The sequence below is a fragment of the Pseudochaenichthys georgianus genome, chromosome 10, assembly GCF_902827115.2.
Source record: "Pseudochaenichthys georgianus chromosome 10, fPseGeo1.2, whole genome shotgun sequence".
In the NCBI taxonomy this organism is placed as follows: domain Eukaryota; kingdom Metazoa; phylum Chordata; class Actinopteri; order Perciformes; family Channichthyidae; genus Pseudochaenichthys; species Pseudochaenichthys georgianus.
This window is the reverse complement of record NC_047512.1, coordinates 3,358,624-3,381,283: the sequence shown is the minus strand read 5'-3', so window position 1 is coordinate 3,381,283 and position 22,660 is coordinate 3,358,624. Positions and strand designations below refer to the sequence as shown.

The following is a 22,660-nucleotide window of genomic DNA, read 5'->3' as shown; positions in this document are numbered from 1 at the left end:
AAACCATGAATGAGTCAGCATTTTAATACTTCCTGTTCCCTCCTCTTAAAGTCAATGGTTTTTTTAACGTGTTTTTGTTTAGAAGCCCAACATTAGCCTCCTTTAGCTTAGCGGTGGTGACGTGAAGTCATGTGACCGTGCTGTAGTTCCTTTATAGCCCAACATTAGCCTCCTTTGGCTTAGCGGTGGTGACGTGAAGTCATGTGACCGTGCTGTAGTTCCTTTATAGCCCAACATTAGCCACCTTTAGCTTAGCGGTGGTAACATGAAGTCATGTGACCGTGCTGTAGTTCCTTTATAGCCCAACATTAGCCTCCTTTAGCTTAGCGGTGGTGACGTGAAGTCATGTGACCGTGCTGTAGTTCCTTCATAGCCCAACATTAGCCACCTTTAGCTTAGCGGTGGTGACGTGAAGTCATGTGACCGTGCTGTAGTTCCTTTATAGCCCAACATTAGCCACCTTTAGCTTAGCGGTGGTGACGTGAAGTCATGTGACCGTGCTGTAGTTCCTTTATAGCCCAACATTAGCCACCTTTAGCTTAGCGGTACGTCATCACTCCACCACTCTAAAGATCAGGACGTTGGTCAGTAAACATGTCGGTTTATATTTCCTGTCTGCAGTCTGATGCACTCTGTCTGATTATCTCCTCTCTTTCTCTGCATGTGTCTCCACAGAGAGTAGCAGTAAAAGTGAGTATATTGACATTTGCATCAATCTTGTGATGTGGGGGGAGACACACACCCACACACACAAACACAAACACACACACACATATGCGCTGCTTTTTGGATTATTGTTCCCCTCCTAAGGGAACATTTCTTATGTAAAGCTGCAATTTAATTAATCCAGCATAGAAAGTGAGTGCTTTTATGGAAAATCCCTGGCACTGAATCTCTAATGATTATTTTTATTATTTACTAAGTATGTTCGTAACATCTTGAAATCTTAAATGTAGTATCACTTAGTAGAAATGCATTTATACAGAATACTTTATTTATCCCTAGGGGGAAAGTAGGTTTTAAGACAGTTGCTCCTTAAAGAATAAAATGTAAATGGTAGATTACATGTGCTCTGGATATTTCTAGTACTTTTGGCTAATATAATGAAACTCTTACTAACTAAATGAATTTGTAAAGGAGGTTTTAATCCTATTTTTAGGTATGAGGTATTTAGGATGTACATACACTAACGCAATCAGATTTTGAGCAGGAACTTTGCATGATAATCCAAAACTGGATTTCTTTGCAAAAATGTGTATATTACAATATTGGTGTATCCATAAATGTAATATTCCTTGTTGCTACATGCATGCGTGCTAATAAACAAACTTAAATCTCCCACCTCTCACCCCTCCCATTGTTCCTCAAATGCAGCACGTGTACCCTGCTCTGACTTGTGTGTTAACCTCTTAAGCCCGAGGGTCCCCCCAGTGGACCCCTCCCACAGTTTTTTTACGAGACTATGTCTCAGGGCTTCTTAACATTTATGAAACTATTAATGTTCCATACCCTTTTAAAGGTAAGAAACTCAGCTAACTGACAATGTGAACCATTTTTAGCTAAAAGAAACACAAGATTATTACCAAGCCTTTGAATTAGCATGGAGCGAAAAAATGCTAACTAATGCTAACGGACTTTTGCACAGCACTCACGGTAGAAATGCCCTTATTACTTATCGTAACTGCACAAACAAGATATCCGATTAAAGCTGAGACTCCACAGATTCCACACATGTAATGTCATCACTGTACGACCCTGAATTCCTGGAGCTATCAGCCAGAAAAGAGAAAGTAAACAACATCCGGTTTCAAAAATATTACAATAATTACGTCTTACCTTTTTTGATTTGAGATCAAAAGTTGTGTTCAACGGAATAAAAACGCCGCTCAAGGTTAATCCAATGTCTTTGTGTCACGTAGAAATTGTTACTGATAATCCATCATCATATTTATGGCAATATACTGGGTATAAAGTTTTGCCGTCCAGGCTTGTACTTCCAGATATGCTTCGTTTGCTTCTCTATTACGTCCGCAATGGTAATGTTTACGTGGATTTGGGAACTGCCCATCGATTCTATTGGATGTAATGGTTAAGAAAAGGTGTAAATCACCCAAATCGACCAATGGGTTCCAGAGATATGGTCCTGCGTAAAGTATAAAGAATGTCAGCCAGCTTAAGTACATTACGCAGCAGACTTTACTTATTGTTTACTACGAAAGGAAGCAGGAATTGCAGCAGGACCCAGAGCGCACGGTGCACAGAGCAGATAGCAGATAACGGAATTGCAGTTTTATTGCTTATAGATTATCAGAACATTTCAAAGGGGACACAGCCCCATTGGATATTAACCTATGGATTAACTACATCATCGTTTTTATCGTTGTAATGCCATTGAAGACCAGTTTAGACCAGACAATGAGGAAGGTAAGCCGTTAGCCTAGCGCATGTTAGTACCTAGCACCACTTGTTTTGATGTACGTTTTTGTTGATAACCTCGCGAGTTTGTATCTTTCAGTGTTGAGGTGGGCACCGTTAGATTCTGTGTCTCCTTGCGATCATAAACAATGTGTTGGATGTGCAGCTAGGATAAGTAATAAGGGAGCTAGGAGTGATTTTTGGTGCAGTAATAGGTTAGCATTTTTCGCTCGGGGCTAATTCAGAGGCTCACAGTTAGCATTGTGTGTTTTCTTTGAAAAAATAAATGAAAAAGATCAGTTAAATGAGTTTTTTCCCGTTATATGGATATAAAATATTCATAGTTTATTAAATATTAAGGTTCCTTAGACGTTGTTTCCTGCAAATGACGCGATTTCGGGTCCGTGGGGCCTAAGAGGATAACAGAGTACGTTTTATTTTATTATTTTTATTTTTTTCACAACAGTTGTATTTGGATGGAATGAATACCTGTAGTGAAAATTCAAAGTAATAAAATGATTTTTACAGTTAAAAAGTTCAAATGGAACTGATGGTTCCCAAATTACCCAGAGGTGAGTCCGCCTGGACTTTATTTTTCTAAACCTCTCTAAAAAGGTCAAATTTCACTTGTTTTGCATCAATCTTGATACAGGGTACTTATTATATGTTATAGTTTGGATTCCTAAAGCTTTTAATCTACTAACCCATCATTCAAGGGTGGTGTTCACTATAAGTAATGTTTTTTTTTTAGGCGGACATTAGAATTGACATGTTTTTACTGTGTTCCATCTGAATTCACTTTAAAATAAAAACATCTATATTGATTCTGACACTTCTGCATCCAACTCACAGATGTAACCTTGCTTTGATACAAAATATTACTAATTTACCCCTTTTAGAAGTGAAGATATAGTCTTTGTTGTGTTAGTGGCATTTTCGAGCCTGAAACCTGAAAAACAGGCTCAGGGCTTAAGAGGTTAATAAAACATACAATTATATTTATGTTTTGTTCTTTTCTCTAGCCGCCTCAAATCAGTGAGGAGAAACCCGAGAAACCAGAGAAACCGGACAAACCTGAGAAACCTATGAAACCTCAGGAGAGCGCCATGGAGGAGCTGAAGGGCATCCTGGTAAAGATATATATATGAATATGCATCTGTTTTTTTTTGTTTTGTCCCAAAGCTGCTGCTCTTAAAGAAAAATAGTGTGGTTTTAGTACCGATATTAATGCTGAAATGTACAGTTCATTTAAATAAGACGCTCGTTGAAACGTATCATAGATAATATGAATAATAGTAATAATAGTGAAGAGTCTTTAGTGACGCTGTGTTCCTCCAGGAGACGGTGAAGCGGAGCCCCAGTCGAGGCTCCCAGGATTCGGGTTCGTCCGTTCCGTCGGGGCCGTCTTTACCTTCAGGGAAGAAGGACAGCGAGCTGGAGGTGATCCTGAGGCGCAGGCGCAACAAGGCAGGGGAGGCCGGCTCCGCAGGTACACACACACACACACACACACACACACACACACACACACACACACACACACACGCACGCACGCACGCACGCACGCACGCACGCACGCACGCACGCACGCACACACACACACACACACACACACACACACACACACATCCTGACTTATCTCACAGTGTAACACAAGTACTGACTTCGAAATGCAATAATCTTTCAACAAATATCTACCTGTCTCAAATAGTCTCATCTTGCAATAATGGCTTTTATAAAACGGTCTACTTTGATTGATTTAATTTGATGATTATACAACAAAGCCTCCAGGCGTATTTCCATTGTGGTCCTCTTGTATAACACCACCAATACATTAAGAAAAACACAGATTTTTGTTTTTTAAATTCAAGTGTCCACCCACTGTATTTATATTTAACCGGTTTATTACATTTGACCACTGAACACATGTAATGGTTTGAACCGCAGTGTGCATGTGCGTCCAGAGGAGGGCGCTGTGCTTCACAGAACGATTCACATCGTGTAACAGGTCAGAATAACACTGACATGGATTTATCTGCTTTTCCATCATCGACTGACCTCATCTGGCAGAACGGTCTTCTCTAAAGAAGAGGGACCAATGGAAACGTTGTCATGTTGCCGTTGTTCAGCATGGAAACATTCATTAGCTAACAATGACATTATTGTTCTATTGATATAAAGGGAGGTCAGGTACTCTTTAAAGCAGCTGCTAGCTATGGGTACTTTCTACTGAAGTACTTTTCAAAGCCTCTTTACTTTTACTTGAGTAAAGAAGTTTAGTCAGTACTTCTACTTTCACCAGAGTATTTTTAAACACCAGTATCTGTACTTCTACTTGAGCATGTGTGTACTTTTGCCCATTCTGCTCTCCAGGGGGGTATACTACGAAGCAGGATTTTCGCTTGGCCGGCTAAATTCAGGGAAAACTCCGGCTTTCCGGTCCTACGAAGCTGGTTCTCTTTTTAGCAGGCTAGATCTCCATGGTAATTTATGCTTAGGGCTAACCTGGTCGGGACCAGGTTAGGTTGCAGGCTAAGAGCTCAACTCAGTGAAAGCACCGCCTGCTGACCAATCAGAGCTCAGTGTGCGGAGTTTAAAGCGATCAAGTCATATTACAGGAGAAAGGAAATACAGAAAAGCTGCCGTCGCAGGAAAGACGGCCGGCAAAAATCACCGACTGTGTGAACGTGAACATGAATAGAATATCACCTCCATCTTCAGAGCAATCTGACTATTATAACATTAGCGTTAAGAAAGCTTATTAAATATCTGCCACAACATAAGTAACCGGATCAGAGTAACGCACCTAACTAGATAGGACACGGCTGGCTTGAGCGATCCACTTGATAACCCGCGTCGTAGTACAGTTTAGTGAGAGCGCGTATGTTTTGGATTAGGCCAACCGGCTAACTCCAACATATCCAGGTTAGGTTGAACCAGCTTCGTAGTACAGGCCCCAGGTGAGCCACGTCTCCTCCTAAATATTATTGTTATTATAAAATAAGCAGCAGTGACCACGTTTTATAAAGATATGATTGCCTTATTAATCAGTCAAAGAGGGCTTTATAGCTGCGTCTAAAGAGACTTCCTGCAGGATCAGGTTTGAATTTGGATCCATGGTGCATTTCTTCTAATGTGATTCCAGCTGTGAACAATCAAAAGCACGACTTTTGAAAGAAGAACATCCATAAAATTAATCTGTTTGCACCTTACAAATTATTTATCTAATATATCAAATTCCAATTACTTGTAAATAGACTCTCCTTGCACTATTTCTATTCTATTCTATTTTACAGGGGGTCCGCGGGGTCTTAAAAAGTATTAAAAGTTGATAAATCAATTTAGCGAAAATCAAGGCTATTAAAAAGTATTAAACTGCATTTTCCAAAGTATTACATTTTGTAGCTTGTTTTCAATAAGTATATAAATGTTCCAGAGAGGTTGTGTTCTACAGTGTGCCTGAATGTAATCGTTGCGTAGGTGTGTAGTGTGATTCTGTGGAGTTTACTTATGGCATCCCGTTGGGTTTGACGTCATCTGAACAGGACATCGCACGCTCACTGCTTGATAGCGCGAAGGTCCGTTTACGCCGGTTGTTAAACAACATCGTTATGGGGAAATGCAAGTGTGTCGCCAAGGTAACCGGTTAGAACTCAAAGTCGCGATGAGGTCCAAAGATCCAAAAATACTTAAAGATCCAAAAATACTTAAAGTTCCAAAAATACTTAAAGATCCAAAAATACCATCAATTCTAAAAATACTTAAAGTTCCAAAAATACTTAAAGTTCCAAATATACTTAAAGATCCAAAAATACCATAAATTCTAAAAATACTTAAAGTTCCAAATATACTTAAAGTTCCAAAAATACTTAAAGATCCAAAAATACCATAAATTCTAAAAATACTTAAAGTTCCAAAAATACTTAAAGTTCCAAATATACTTAAAGTTCCAAAAATACTTAAAGATCCAAAAATACCATAAATTCTAAAAATACTTAAAGTTCCAAAAATACTTAAAGTTCCAAATATACTTAAAGTTCCAAAAATACTTAAAGATCCAAAAATACCATAAATTCTAAAAATACTTAAAGTTCCAAAAATACTTAAAGTTCCAAAAATAAGTTCCAGAAATACTTAAAGTTCCAAATATACTTAAAGTTCCAAAAATACAAGATCCAAAAATACCGTAAATTCCAAAAATACTTAAAATTTCAAAAATACTTAAAGTTCCAAATATACTTAAAGTTCCAAAAATACCGCAAATGGTTGGAAGATAAGGAGGAAGGACAATCAATACTGTATATAGTAAATGTGAGGTAAAGTGTGTCGCCAAGGTAACCGGTCACAACTCGAAGTGGCGATGAGGTCTTAAATGTATTGGAAAGGGTCTTAAAAGGTATTACATTTGACTTCAGGATTCCTGCATATACCCCGTTTTATTTACATGCACTATTATCTGTTGTATTGTGTTAAACTGTCGGAGGAGCCTGTGACCTAAGATTTTCATTGACATATCTACAGTGTAGATATTTACAAATGACAATAAAAGCCTTGAATCTTGAATTGAATCTAAGAAAACAATCTCATGAAATAACAAAGAAAGATGTTATCCTCTCTTTTCCTTCTGGTTCCTCTGCAGATGAGCGTGAGGGTCAGATGAGCCACGTCTCCTCTCTGGACAGTCTGAACGGGAGGCGAACCAGCAGCGAATCGGGGAAAGATCCAGAGGTTTCGGGGGGTCTGAGCGTCTCCTCGGACTCTGCCGGTCCCCGGGGCAGTCCGGAGAGACGGGGGTCCGGACCGGGGCCTGCCGTGGTGGCACGCAGGAAGAGCTCCGAGACTAAAGAGCCCAGAGCCGGGTCCTGGCAGGAGAGGAGGTCCTGCAGCTCGCTGTCTGAAGCTCAAGAGAGTCCCACCAGCAACGGCTGCTCCAACAGGTCAGAGAGAGAAGCAAACAGTGTTGTGAAAATACTGAATGTCCTCATCCAACATGAGAGTAACATGATAACAAAGGTATCCCAACTGTAGCTGTGAACATGACAGGATGTGAGATGACCTGGAAGAGCATCAGGATTGTTTGAGGCAGATGATAGCTATGTGATTAACATGATGACTCAGCCTCTATGGAGAGAGACATCAAGCATGCTCATTTCTGACGTGGAGCTAATCTGAAGTAAACATTGAATACTGCTTTCTACTCCTCCATCTTGTGACTGTGTGACTCCCTCTCTTGGATATCAGCATGTGAAGGACACTGCTCAGGAACTAGTTGATGCTCTGTATGTGACGACTACTTCCTTTCTGGAGAGGATCATAAATACATGGATCCTGAGGTTGAAGCTGAAGTTGGTGACGAGTGAGATTTTTCTAACAGGAACCAATGCTTTACCCTGTTAGCTCTTATACTGTGATCCCTTGCAACATCGTGTGCAAGAAAGTACCGTCGAGCTCCATTACATTGAAGAGAAGGAAAAAATCTCTACAACCGATATCACTCTCTGACAGTTTCCATCTGTTTGTCTTGTCTCCACAGTGCGGGCGAGGAAGATCAAACTGCGCCTGAGAAATGTGTCGAGACGAACGGAGTCGATCACGCTGAACCCGGACAGGAAGAAGTCCTGAAGGACAAAGGCAGCTCCGAGTGTTAGGCTGGACTCTGAGGATCCCAGGCTTGTTTCTGTTACCTGATCCATCACTGGCTCTGATTGGCTGACGTGAGAGCGACGTCATCGATATCCACTCTCTGATCAGAAGGGTTTAAAGTGCGGTTGCTCGTTTGCCTTTTTAGTTTATCGCCGTCAGAACAAAAGGGGGAAACTTTGTCGTACTTTTTTTGTAATTGTGTTTTTTTCAAAAGTATACTTATAATACCAGGTTACTCTGTTAACGAACATGTAGCTAATTTATTGAACACGTTTGAGCTTTTTCTAAATCTATTTCCTGAAGCTTTATGTTGAAAAAGCTGATTATTAAACGCAGCTAAACTGTTCAGAACATGCTTGTTGTGAACGCAGCCTCACATTTCTAGCCATTGTAGAAGCCCTACCTCCTTAAAAACAACACACCTGTCACTCGTCAGCAGTTTAGAGATGAATTGAATAAAGCGTGGGTCAGTGCAGGTACTGTAACAATGATAGGAAAGTAATTGAGAGATACAATAGTCCTTAACCTCGTAGAAACACAGAAGACCGCCTGCAAAAACTTGTGTCCATCAAAACGTCATGCTATTTTTAGGGTAAATAAATAATAGAAGACGCTACGCTAACTTTTCAAACAGACAAATAGTTGCAGTCGCAGTGATTGCATTAACTAGAAAATATAATCTTCTTTGTTTGCTTGATCACTTCATTGTGCAAGTGACCCCTTGAGGACATCTGGGCTTACAAGGCTTTACTCTCATCCCATCAACATGCATTAAAAGTTCCTCTGCTGTTTATAAAGACACTGTTTTAGCGTCTTAAAAAACGTCTGTGAGCCTTAAAGTGATTGCGATTACACCGTGGCTGGGGAAATTAGTGTGGAGATAATAAAATGATATGTATAACACACTTATCTCGCTGGCCTTAACCGTTATGAGCATAACAACCTTCATGAATTTCTAGTAGAGACATTTCAAACCTTAATTTTCACCACTTCTTTCCATTGAATTATCCAATATTCACCGACTGCTTACCCCCGTGTCTCAGAGTAGCTGATTGGTGGCCAAGGAAAGAGATCTTATTTGATTTTAGGTGGAAAATATGGTCAACACTAAGGAATAAAAGGTTCACTATAGAGATTGCATGTCTTAAGAAAACGTACGGAAACATGCACAAAGATAAAGAATACATCTGAAATGTTTAATGCGGACATTTTGGGATTCTTGTTTGACAAAAACGTTTCTGAAAAAGCAATTCCATACTTTGTGTTGATTTTCATATCCTTATGCCTTAAGTAGCCTCACATCCATTCAAATATAACAATGGCTCTTTAATTGAGCTTGCATGGGATCTGTAATCCAATTAGCTGAAGTGTTAAATCATTAAACCTTTTCACAGCTCAATAAAACTGCATGCATAAAAGGTTTACCCATAATAATGATGAGCAAACATTACCTAGTATCGGCGAGGGGCTTTCTACAATGGCTGCTGTCAGGAAGATATTACTCCAGCATTTATGGGTTATTTTCTTTCGAAGGTTTCTGGAAACAAACCTGTGGATCCTGCAGAACTGTACGAGGGAAGCTGCACCTTTTTTTGCACAGGAACTCTTCAACTTGTACAATGACTGCAAACTGCAAAGCTTTTTGTTTTTTTATAATCGATGCACAAATGATATGTTCAATATCACTTTGTGTCATCAGAAGGAATGCACTGTACGGTTTAGATCCAGCTCTACAACCTCGTCTTTTACTTCCTCCCATGTGTGAGCGGGCTGCACAAACTGATTCACGGGAGATCAGGTTGCTTTTAGATTCATTGGTGGAAATAGGAACGAGTCCTAAAACCAGGAAGTGAGTCAGCATTTCACCACTTCCTGTTCCCTCGTCTCAGAGCCAATGGGATCTCTCCATAAGATCTAGGAAAATAGCCAGAATTAAGGTCTGTGGTTGAAACACATTGAAGAGACGGATCACGTTTTGTTCTACGACATTAAATCCATCATTCTCTGAAGAGTTGACGTGTCTGAAAAACGATGGTTGTTACCAAGTGGCTGAATAGGACTACAAAAGTCATGGAGGACGTTGTACGTCATTACGCCGAACACGTAAACACTCCGCTAAGTTAGTTTGCCCTGTTCTGCTTGAAAGCAAGTCCCTGCCTCCTGCAGACTGTTCAAACAAATGCTTCAACTCGTTCCATTTAGAATCTGTGTGTTTGAATATGGATCTTAAGTTGGCGTGACGTTGAAGTCGTGCTGCTGGACTCGGCTGTAGTTCCTTTATAGCAGAACGTTAGCATGTTGCTTCTGGCAGTAGGGTAGACGTGGAGATTATCCGGCTGAACAAAACGTGCATTTATCAAACAGCTTCGTTTTCCACAGATCTTATTTTCCAAAATCCTGTGGAGAAATCCCGTTGCTTTTTTGTCGAGGGAACCAGCAGCGTACTTCGGGTCGGCCTACAAAAATACTTCATCACTGCACCGCTCTATATTGGAGCAATTTACTTAAAGGACGCTTTCCTTCAACCACTAAGGCAGTACATCTTGTCTAGGGTTAGGACAAACACGACCAAATTCAACGATTCAATAAAAACGTATATATTCCTTAATTACTTTAAAGCATTCATCGTTTCCACCTTAAGATTTAGATAAAGAATCAGTGTCCAACATGTGCAAAGATACCTAAAGACATGACTTCCATTGGATCTATTTGGGGCAGTTAATAGATGAGTTTTAAGAGTCAGTTTCAATATTTAATATGTTTTTATATATTTAATGTAAAAAACAAACTTAATCAGGAAGTAAATACAGTTCCTTTGACACCTAATGGAAGATGCATTTTGATCGGGAATGTTATTTTTAACTGCATATTCTAACCTCAATACAATCGATAACTATTTAAATATCAATGAGTAATCCTAACCCTAACCCTCATTATTAATATTACTAGATTGAGTGACCTTAACATTGATTATAAGTTCCAAGTAACTTGACTTCCTGAGCAAACTGCATCCACTGATGGAGTCCAAAAGTTGTGCCGACTTTGTTCAAGAACTGTTCAAGTCTTAAAGCTCTTGAGATGTCTTGAGTCTTCATTGTGCAGCCCTGACTGTAGTATCGAGGTGTTTAGAGTATCATGAAGTTCCTCTGCTTAGTCCAACTCTTGCTGAGCCTAAACGCAGGGAGGCTGAGTGAAAAACTGAGGAACAACATACGATAAAAACTGTGCAGGAAGAACTGTAGGAAAGCACTTTCTTTCCACTCTCGCTGCTGAGGCTCCGTCCAGGTTTCAGCGTGACGACTATCAGGCTTTTTGAGGCGCGAATCAGACAGATGTGGAGAAGAAATGTGGGTAATATTTCAGGTTTAGAGGAACAACAGCAATGACAGTAGCACAGCGCTATCAGATCACAGAAGTGTTCTCAGGGTTTCAACCAAAAACCAATCTGCAGCAGGCAGCAAAGCGTTTGGGAGAAACGACCAGAAAGCCATTTTTCTATGAATGAGCGAAGGATAAGAGCTGCTTTGAAGGAACCAGGTGCTTGTTTCCCTTGTCTACCTCTCCACAAACACCTGCCTCCTTACCTGCATTACATGTTGTGGTGTGTAATACTGTCCCTCCACCAGAAATAAGATGTCTTCCACACGCCTTCCTCCACTGTATGCACACTCATTGTTTCTGTACTCGGTCACTCACCGTCACATTTCACCGTGCATTCCTTGACTTTTTTATTTCGTAGGGCTGTCTATATATAGCTTTCCTGACACGTGATGCAACATTACGAACCATTTTTGAAGAGTATGCAATTACATAAGGCACATTTGTATGATGCTTTCACACCTTGTCATTCTTTCTTAAAACACATTTAAAAGTGCATTTTGTTCCGTCCATTAGGTGTATTTTATTCTAATGCAAAGGACCAGGATTGAAGGAGGCACATTATAAAACCCACAGGCCTGAATCGGATGCATATCGAGGCTTGGGTGGTGTTTTGGGTCCTATTTATTAACCAAGTGGCTACTTAACAAAGGGATTCACTGTATCTGACAGAGTTTGGGTGACTATAGATATTGTGTGTTTGGGATATACATGGAGTGGTGTTTTTTCAAACATGAATTTTGATTTTAGCATCACTTGAAATAAATTGAAACTAAAACCAGTGTTTGTCTTTATTTTGAAAAAAGTAAATAAACAAAAGCCACTGAAACACCTACACAAATGAATGGTTAGGACGAGCTCACCTACATTCAGAAAACAAAAGGAAACACAATATAACATACCTTGACCCAAAAGACCAAATGCTAAATTATTTTGAAAGTTATTTTGTTATTTGGTTGAAATAACTCGCTAGTCAACCCTGTCTCCTAAAAATTACGTTCCCACAGAACTAAACTGCATTCTCAATTACGTTTAGCGAGAAACTTATTTTCTCCCACGTTACGTTTGTTATGAACGTATCTCAAATACGTTTATTTTCTACTTATCTTCTAGAAGCATATTTTCTTCCACGTTACGTTTGTTGTGAACGTATCTCAAATACGTTTATTTTCTACTTATCTTCTAGAAGCATATTTTCTCCCACGTTACGTTTGTTGTGAACGTATCTTAAATACGTTTATTTTCTACATATCTTTGCCATTTATTGTCTTGCTTATAATAATGATAATAGTCATTTATAAATATCATTTTAGAGCACACATTTGAAATCGAGAATCGGGCTCGATATATGGTTAAATTAAAATCAGTAGGCGAGGCTGTAATTTCGCCAGCTGTTACTCTCATGAGCGAGGCAGAACATAATAGTTTTAACATGCCAAAAAGCTGCTGTGTCGTTTATTGCACCTCAAACATTAAAACAAATCCAGAGTTACGTGTTTCTGTACTTCCTCTAAGAAGAAAGGACAGTAACAGAAGAGGTCTGTGGCTTCAGGCTTGATCGCTGTTCAAATGACAGCGTTGGTTTCCCCAAAAGTGGGCGGGGCTGTAAAGTGAAGTAGATTTTACTCTCATCTATTATTCAAAACCATTCTATTTATTCTAACGTAAATTACATGCCAGTGTTTTATCTTTTTATTTATTTGTTTTTATTTTAAATCATATAATGTCTGAATACTGAAATCTGTATTTTTTAAAATCTGTTCCTTCTAATTTGTTATTCTTTTCTAAATAACACACTGTTATTTACTCAACAATAACACACAAGTATCCTTGTTTTTATTTATTCATTTAATTCTATAATCTTGGGCTTTTTAGCCGTAAATAAAGTCACCGGAAACAGACGGGACATTTCGAGCGATACACACCACAAACCCACCAAACTGATTACCCAAGATCCTCAGTTTGAAGCTCGTTGATTGGATGTTTTAGACGCAATGCACGCTGGGATATGGTGTTAATAAGATATGATATCCAACAACGAAAAATAAAATAATACCTAATTCAGAGTGTTCTTGCTTTTCTCTTTGGAAGTCATCACATAACGGCATTGTAATACACGGTTCGGCTGCATTAAATATTACATATCTGCCGTAGTTCTTTATTTAGAGAGCCCTGATGAGAAGACTTCTGGACAAACAGGAGAACTGCTGCCAAAACTGAAAACGTGACGTGGATCATAAATATATCAGCAATTAAACAACATCTTCCATTTATTTTCACACAATACGTCTCCTTGCAGAATCAACACTAATTCGGCTGACTTTTATATTTGATCCAATTGGTAGATAGGTTATATTTACACCATAACGGTGCACAGCTGATAGAAAAGGACTTGTAGTTTTTAAAGATATTACTGATTTTCTTTGAATATCAGAATGTAAATACTGAGTTGAGAGAATAGTCAGGGGTTTTGGGTGATGGGAGACACATCTATGGAATCACAATTTCAATAGCTTACCATTAAATGACGGACATGCCTTTCTGTCTGTGATGTTTTACAAATCAGATATTAATGTGTAGAAGTAAAACAAGAGAATAGTATAGCAATATCCTGTAAAATTATGTAAAAACATGAATAAAACTACACATCTTCAGATGTTATACATACATAAGTGTCTACACTAATAATACAAAGTTATTATTAGTATGCTGTGTGTACCTTGTGTGCACCGCCTAGTGGTTAAAGCATGTTATTGAATTATTTTTGTTGAATAACGTTATTTGATTAAAACAATATTAAGAGTACATACTTTCATAGGGGGAAAGTAGAAGGTCAATGATAGAAATATTATATAGAATATAAAAAGTCAAGAAGATACTAAGTGATCTCTACAATAAAACAGTTTAGTGCCGGATGTACACAGATATTAATAGGAGGATGTGCAAAACAGAAAAACGAATTAACCTTTATTAACACATTAAAGAATACTTTAGGTTAAGGTCTTCTTTTAAACAAGAAAAAAGCTTTGGGGGTATCTATCTACAGATGAATATTAAGCCTGACAAAGTACTTAACGTCTAAAATATTGCTTTCCTGCAATGTTACCTATGTTGAAGCACTTATTTTAACTGACAGTATACACATTAATGATACTCTTATGTATGTAGATAGAATAATAAATGTGCAGAATATGACAGTTTAATGGTGGAGGTACACACATATTCATAGATGTCTTGTAATGCACTGTTGAGGAACCTGCGACCCAAAGTTGTGTATAAGATCAATACACCTTAGAACATCTTGAAATCTTGAAAGGGATGTGCAAAATAGCCATTATACAGTTTTTAATTAACTATTAGTAGAGAATAACAAGTAATGAATATACTTTATAAATATCTGCAGATAAATGTTTAGTCTTCTCAAGCACCAACTATCAAATATCTCTCCTGATTGTTCGCACTTGACAATCACCTTCCCTGAATTTTACTCAGATGTAACTAAAGTCTGCTTTAAGGGTTGTTTATATTCCACATCATTAATCAGAATCTGCAAAGTAACTAAACTAAATGTAGTGGAGTAAAAATACCAGGTTAACCTCTGAATTGTAGTGGAGTAGAATTACAAAGTAACAATGAGCTGTCGTGTGGGTATATATTAATGCTGCCCATTATGGATACAAGCGATTTTCACCCATTTAGTAATTACATGTTTTAAATGTGTACACACCAATGTGTTTCCTATCGCCTAAACCTCCAGGGCTGTACACAGTTTAATACTGTCAACTTCTAAATTTGGGAAAAACGTCTTTTAAAACTACAATTCCCAGTAGAGACGTGCCATAGAGAACATGTTGCGAAACACAATAGCCAGCATGTGTAGTTCTCGGGGGGGCGTTCGAGTCCAGTTTTGAATAGGTTTCGTTCCATTTTCAAAGAGCTTGAATCTCGGCGTAACCTTGGCGCAACATCACTGGGACTGTAGTCCCAAACGATAGCTGGGGATTATGGGTAGTGTAGTGTCTTCGGCCATCCTAAATCTTGAAATGTCCCGTCTGTTTCTGGTGACTTTATTTACGGCTAAAAAGCATTCTAAAAAGCCCAAGATTATAGAATTAAACGAATAAATAAAAACAAGGATAATTGTGTGTTGTTGTTGAGTAAATCACAGTGTGTTATTTAGAAAAGAATAACAAATTAGAAGGAAGACATTTAAAAAAATACAGATTTCAGTATTTTGAGGCTCTAAACCCAATTTCTTTTCCTCAAAGACGACAAAAAAGTCCGACATTATACGATTTAAAATAAAAACAAATAAATAAAAAGATAAAACACTGGCATGTAATTTACATTAGAATAAATAGAATTGTTTTTGAATAATAGATGAGAGTAAAATCGACTTCACTTTACAGCCCCGCCCACTTTTGGGGAAACCAACGCTGTCATTTGAACAGCGATCAAGCCTGAAGCAACAGAGATCTTCTGTCACGGAGCGTCCACACTACAGCTTAAAAAAAAGCTTGGAGCTGGGTGTGTCTGGAGCTTGGGGATTTTATTCAAGCAACACGACCAACAACCAATCACATGAATCTCCCGCCCCCGACATACAAAGCAAAAAACCCCGGGGATTTTATGCGAGCAATATATATATAAACTCCCCAAACAGGCGAAAACCTACCAGTTTCCCCCACTGTCTCTGCCACCTCCCTCCATGCTGGTTCCTCCGATTTGTATCCCGTAGGTGAAGAGGGTCTGGTCATACAAATCGGGTGATTGCTACGGCGATAGTTAGTTTCTCCTCCGACTTTTTTTGAAATATAGAAATGAACGGCGGGATATCTCTCCCAGCTTAGACGCGGTTTGATTGGCTAGCGCTTGAGCTGTCAGATTTTCAGAAACGGGATTTGATTGGCTGGCGCTGGCTACTCCGGCGTCTCCGGCGTCAGAAGTTGAACGTTCAACTTCTGACGGCGGAGACGGCGGAGACGGACCGCTCTGCTACCCACAATTCAGTTCGGCGAAAAAGCGAGGCAACGTGACGTCACCCCATTCAAAGTGAATGGGCAGATTGGAGTTTTCGACGCTGTCGACGCTGTAGTGTGGACGGGCCGTTACTGTCCTTTCTTCTTAGAGGAAGTTCAGAAAAACGTAACTCTGGATTTGTTTTTAATGTTTGAGGAGCAATAAACGACACAGCAGCTTTGTGTCATGTTAAAACTATTATTTTCTGCCTCGCTCATGAGAGTAACAGCTGGCAAAATTACAGCCTCGCCTACTGATTTTAATTTAACCCTATATCGAGCCCGATTGTCGATTTCAAAGGTGTGCTCTAAAATGATATTTATAAATGACTATTATCATTATTATAAGCAAGACAATAAATGGCAAAGATATGTAGAAAATAAACGTATTTAAGATATGTTCATAAGAAACGTAACGTGGGAGAAACTACGTTTATAGCTAAACGTAATTCAGAATGCAGTTTAGTTCTGTGGGAACGTAATTTTTAGGAGACAGGGTTGCGCTAGTCCCATATACTTAGAATATAGAATATCTAAATCATTGAACTTAACTTACATTTTTACTAGAGGTGGGAAGTAGTGGAGTACAAATACTTCGTTACTCTACTTAAGTACATTTTTCTGGTATCAGTACTTCACTCCACTACTTATTTTTCTGAAGACTTTTTACTTTAGCCGCGTTCACACTGCGGTACTTTTCCCACAAAGGTTCATGCGAACTTAGTTCATGCTCGCGTTCACACCAAAAAGAGCCGGTACTAAAAGTAGTTCATGCGAACCTTTTAATCCCCTCGAAAGTCCCTGCTAGAGAGCAGGGACTTTCGAACGGCTCTTTTTTGAGAAAAGAGCTATATTTCTGATTGGCAGGGCGGATTGCAAACCACGCCCCGTGAAACTCTGAGAATGCCATTTTTATTTCCTCGCATTATTGCCCAGCGCACCAACGGAGAGAGTACTGTTTTTGAAAGCAGTTATGGCAGCAGTTATTGCAAAGAAGTCATCGGAGCGGGACAGCAGTCCTCGCTCGTCTCCCTTTCCACCAACCAAACGCAAAGGTACATACAAACACATTTACTACTCTGGTCTTGAAAAGAACGTTATCCATCGAACTGATGTCCACTAATCAGGTTTATTTCCGTCTTGGTACAATTATGAAACACCGTGAAAATACATCGTTTACACTTTTAGTGCCTTTTTTCACTCTCTCACAAACGTAAACTTCCGGGCTAGAGGTCGCATGACTTCCGGTAAGAAAACTCTTAAGATATTTTGACAAAAAACTAAGTTCAAGCATACATTAAGCACTCTTCACAAATACAAAACAATAAATAAGGGCACGACACACACACACACACACACACACACACACACACACACACACACACACACACACACACACACACACACACACACACACACACACACACACACACACACACACACACACACACACACACACACAGTGTATGTGTGTGTATATATATATGTATGTACACACAAAGTGTGTGTATGTGTGTGTGTATATATATATATATGTACACACAAAGTGTATGTGTGTGTGTATATATATATATATGTATGTATGTACACACAAAGTGTATATATATATATATGTACACACAAAGTGTGTGTATATATATATGTATGTATGTATGTATGCATGTATGTACACACAAAGTGTGTATATATATATGTATGTATGTACACACAAAGTGTGTGTGTGTGTATATATTATGCTATTTGATCCTATCTTACCTTCTACTTTACACCTGCATTTTTTACACTGTCCCTGCCTGCACCCTGTCCAATGTTGTCTCCGTGAAAAACCTACTAGTAAACAAATTCCTTGTATGTTGTAAAACTACATGGAGAATAAACTGATCTTGTATCTTGCTTATTTGTCCTCTTAGGAAAGCGGGCTCGGGATGAGAGCTTCCTTGACACCATCGCGGCGATGGAGGACCGGCGTGCCATGGCCAGCAAGGAGAGTGAGGACCGACGTGCCATGGCCAGCAGGGAGATGCACGACGAACAGACGTTGTCTGTTCATAAGTCCCAGGAAACGGACAACAATCTGGTCATGGTGATGTTGCGCCAGGCTGATGCGATGTCGCGCCAGGCTGAGGCATCGGCACGCCAGGCTGAGGTGTCTGCGCAGCAACAACAGGCCTTCCAGGTTGGGCTTCTGGCAGTGCTTTCCGAGCTGGTTAAATCCAACAGGCCTTCTTCGCTGTAGTGTGTATATATAGGGGGGGGGGGGGCTGTGGCTCAGTGTATGCTGTACTTTGAATCGGGGGGTAGCCGGTTCGAGTCCTACTGCAGTCAGCATGTCGTTGTGTCCCTGGGCAAGACACTTCACCCCAAATTGCTCCTGTGGTTGTCCACGGTATTGAGTATGTAAGTCACTTTGGATAAAAGCGTCTAACAAATGACATGTAATGTAATTGCCACTGTTTTGATACTGACAATTTACTTGCACTAGTGTGTGTCTGCAGCGGAGCCTATCCCTACACCTGGGACAGTTTATTTTGTATTGTTATTATATATATATATATATTGCCACTGTTACTATATTGTTTTGGTACTAAAACTTTAACTTATACGACACCTGGGACAGCGTGATGCCGTTATTATGTCTTGACTGTGCTAAATAAAAGAGAACCTACATAGCGATTAAACAGATCCTGTATCTTGCTTATTTCTCTTAGTCTTACGCATACACACAAATAATTTATCATATCATTGAGATAAATAATGAAAATACAAGGGTTAATATCCTTTTGCTAAATCAGCCTGAGGACACTATATAAATAAATGTACATAGTTGTAAAGTACCCGTATAACTGGTGTGTCTGCACTATTGTAATTGTGTCTGTCTTGACTGGTAAATAAAAGAGAACCAAAAGCACTGTAGAAATATCAGTTTTATTGTCAATTAAAAAATGTCAACACTGTTGAGATGCCTCATAAGGGCTGTGCGCGTGTCTTGGGGAGGCTGCCCCCCAGCCTCGCCAATGGCTGGCGCTGGCCCATCAAGCTGGGTCGCCGGTAAGGCAGTCCATTCGGCCCTGTACTCATCGCCATTACTCTCACAAAGGTTATGTAGTATGCAACATGCTGCCACCTGGATTTTTATCTTGTCAATCTTGCAGTCGTTTCGCTTCATCAAGCACCTCCATCTGCCCTTCAGTCTGCCAAAAGCGTTCTCCACCACCACTCGTGCTCGGCTTGTCTTGAAGTTGTACACATGTTGCTCGGGTGTGAGCCTTCCATTATCTTGGAACGGTTTCATCAGCCATCTTTGCAGGGGGTAGGCTGAGTCACCAAGGATATAGTAACCCACATCATGTCCACCAATATCTCTTGTCACATGAGGAAGTAGACCACCCCTATCCACAAAACTACCCAGTGATGACAAGCCTAACACTCTGCTATCATGCATGCTACCTGGTAAGCCAACAAAAACACTCCAAAAGAGGCCCTTGCCATCCACAACACCCTGCAGGACGAGCGAGTGCCAGCCTTTGCGGTTGAAATACTCGTGGTGGTGTTCCTCTGGTCTCAGAATGGGGATGTGTGATCCATCTACTGCACCTACACACTGTGGCACACCCCATCTGCGCTCAAAAAATAACGCCATCTCCTTTAACTTCTCAGAGTTCGGCCATGGCATAAACTCAGGAAGGAGTAGCGTCACAACAGAGGAGCAGAACTCGTGCACACAGCAACACACCGTAGATCTGCCGACTCCAAACAAATGAGAGATGGTCCTGTACTCTGAGTTGGTCGCAAGTTTCCACAGTGCTATGGCGATTTTTTTACATACAGGTACACACTCCCGGAAGTTTGTGTCGCTTCTCCCCAACGTTGCTCCCAGGCGAGAACAGAGGTATTGAAAAGACTGCTTGGACATTCGGAAATCTTTAATCCACTGCTCATCGGTGTACGTTGGCCCCACCGTCTCCCACCAGGCCGAGGTTCTATTGTTCACCCAGAGAGAGCGTGGGATACGGCGCGCACCGTAGTATTCGCATATCTGGAACACATACAAAGGCACAAATTAGCTCAACATGGGTCATTCCAGAATTGGAGGACAATTTAGACACCAACATTTTTGAAAAATGAACCTTTAAAATTTGATAAAAAATGGTTATGTATTTAGGAAAAACAGATAATAAACCATCAAAAAAAGTGATTTGCCCAGCTAGGCATCAAATGTATATTTTCCAATGAAGAATTACCCCGGTTACTCTAATTATAGTAACAGGGTTGAAAGCAACAGGGTTGAAAATCAATGCTAATTTGAGCTTTAACCTCAGGAAGTATTGCTAGATGTAGCATGTAATGCTACTTTCAAGGCAAGGACAAACTTGGATATCTAATGCAAGAAAGATAACTTTGAAATGAATATGCTTTATTCTGAAAATATCAGTAACAGGGTGGAGTGGGTCAGAGTGCCACACTCTTTTAAGACTGAAAAGATTGTAAACGCATGTTGAGGGACACACCTTCTGTGCAAAATTACTGTTATTTAAAATATGTTTATGATTTAACAAATTGATTTTACCATTACAAGAGACATATATCAATAGAATAATACCAAAAAAGTAAATAAAATCCCTATTTCAAATGTTATATTTGACTTGCAAGTTGGTCACCAAGATTTTTTATATGGGGGACATGAAATGTCCTACAATGCTGGAATGACCCACATAACTCCACAAATCCTACATTAGATAGTATTATGATTTACTGATAACTTACCATTGCTGTTCTTATGGCGTGATAACGCTCATCATCCTCAGCCGCCCTACGGTCAAACAAGGCCAGAGAGCGTGCATTCCATCGTCCAATCCTTTTGCTATCGCTTCTTAACCGTCTTCGCTTCCGAAGCAGCGTTGCTATTTCAATTGAGGTGGTGTAGATCTGCTTTTGTGGCTTAAATAACTCAGTTACAACGCTGTATAACACGAGCACAAAAACCACAACATCAGTCAACTCCATCATGTTTGAGGTCTACGGTCGGAAGTGTGTGTTGTTGTTCTTATCTTGGTTCTTCTTCTCTCGGTTTTTGGCGGATTGCAACTTTAAGGTGCATACCGCCACCACTGTACTCGCCGTGAAGTGGTTTGCGGCCTGCCAATAAACCCAAAGCAGAAGAAGAAGAAGTGACGTCAGCGGCTTCATTTGCCTAATCCACCCCCGGGGACTTTTTCTGGTGTGAACGCGATCTGTACTTAGTTCATGCGAACTAAAGAGTTCTCATGAACTAAGTTCGCATGAACCTTTGTGGGAAAAGTACCGCAGTGTGAACGCGCCTTATGACTTCTTACATTTTGAACACAAATACCTGTACTTTCTACTTCTTACATGTTGAACTCAAATACCTGTACTTTCTACTTCTTACATGTTGAACTCAAATACCTGTACTTTCTACTTCTTACATGTTGAACACAAATACCTGTACTTTCTACTTCTTACATGTTGAACCAAATACCTGTACTTTCTACTTCTTACATGTTGAACTCAAATACCTGTACTTTCTACTTCTTACATGTTGAACTCAAATACCTGTACTTTCTACTTCTTACATGTTGAACTCAAATACCTGTACTTTCTACTTCTTACATGTTGAACTCAAATACCTGTACTTTCTACTTCTTACATGTTGAACTCAAATACCTGTACTTTCTACTTCTCACATTTTTCAAACAGACTGGTTCCTTTAGTTTGAATGTGTGTTTGGTGGCATGATCCTTGTATTCTGTGGAGACGATAACATTTATAACAAGTGCACTTTCAATTGCTCTGAAAGTTGGGCACGTGTCTTTAACAATATCTTTGAGTTGCTATAATATTTTATTTCCCCTTTTATTTTGACTGTTTGTGTCAAATTGTACCGGGCCCAGCGCCACGAGGGGGCAAAAGGGGGCATTGCCCCCTCAGTTGTATTCTTTGACCCCCTCACTTTGAGCATCATTCATCCATCAAAAAGTACAATAAATGTCACAAATATTAAATAACTTTAAATAATTATTTTCCCCAATACACTTTACTATGTTTAGATCAGATATGTGGGCAGGCAGTCAAGCAACATGTAAAAAAGCCTCCACCCCAAGTGAGCTGTAGTCTTTATGTTAGCGTGTGTGCTTAGCTGTAAACACAGTCGGATGGGTGACCAAAACGTCCCCGTTTTCCGGGCAGAG

At 39.7% G+C, this 22,660-nt stretch overlaps 1 protein-coding gene across 1 annotated transcript in view; it reads left to right on the top strand.

Moving 5' to 3' along the window:
- Window positions 1–12,197, top strand: part of shtn3 (shootin 3) — a 43,520-nt gene extending 31,323 nt beyond the window's left edge. The window contains exons 13-17 of the mRNA XM_034093291.2: window positions 676–690; window positions 3,438–3,545; window positions 3,754–3,904; window positions 7,055–7,352; window positions 7,949–12,197. Coding sequence (XP_033949182.1) covers window positions 676–690; window positions 3,438–3,545; window positions 3,754–3,904; window positions 7,055–7,352; window positions 7,949–8,063 — 687 coding nt within the window. The 3' untranslated portion in view covers window positions 8,064–12,197. The remainder of the gene's footprint in view (window positions 1–675; window positions 691–3,437; window positions 3,546–3,753; window positions 3,905–7,054; window positions 7,353–7,948) is intronic.
- Window positions 12,198–22,660: the final 10,463 nt, after the last annotated feature.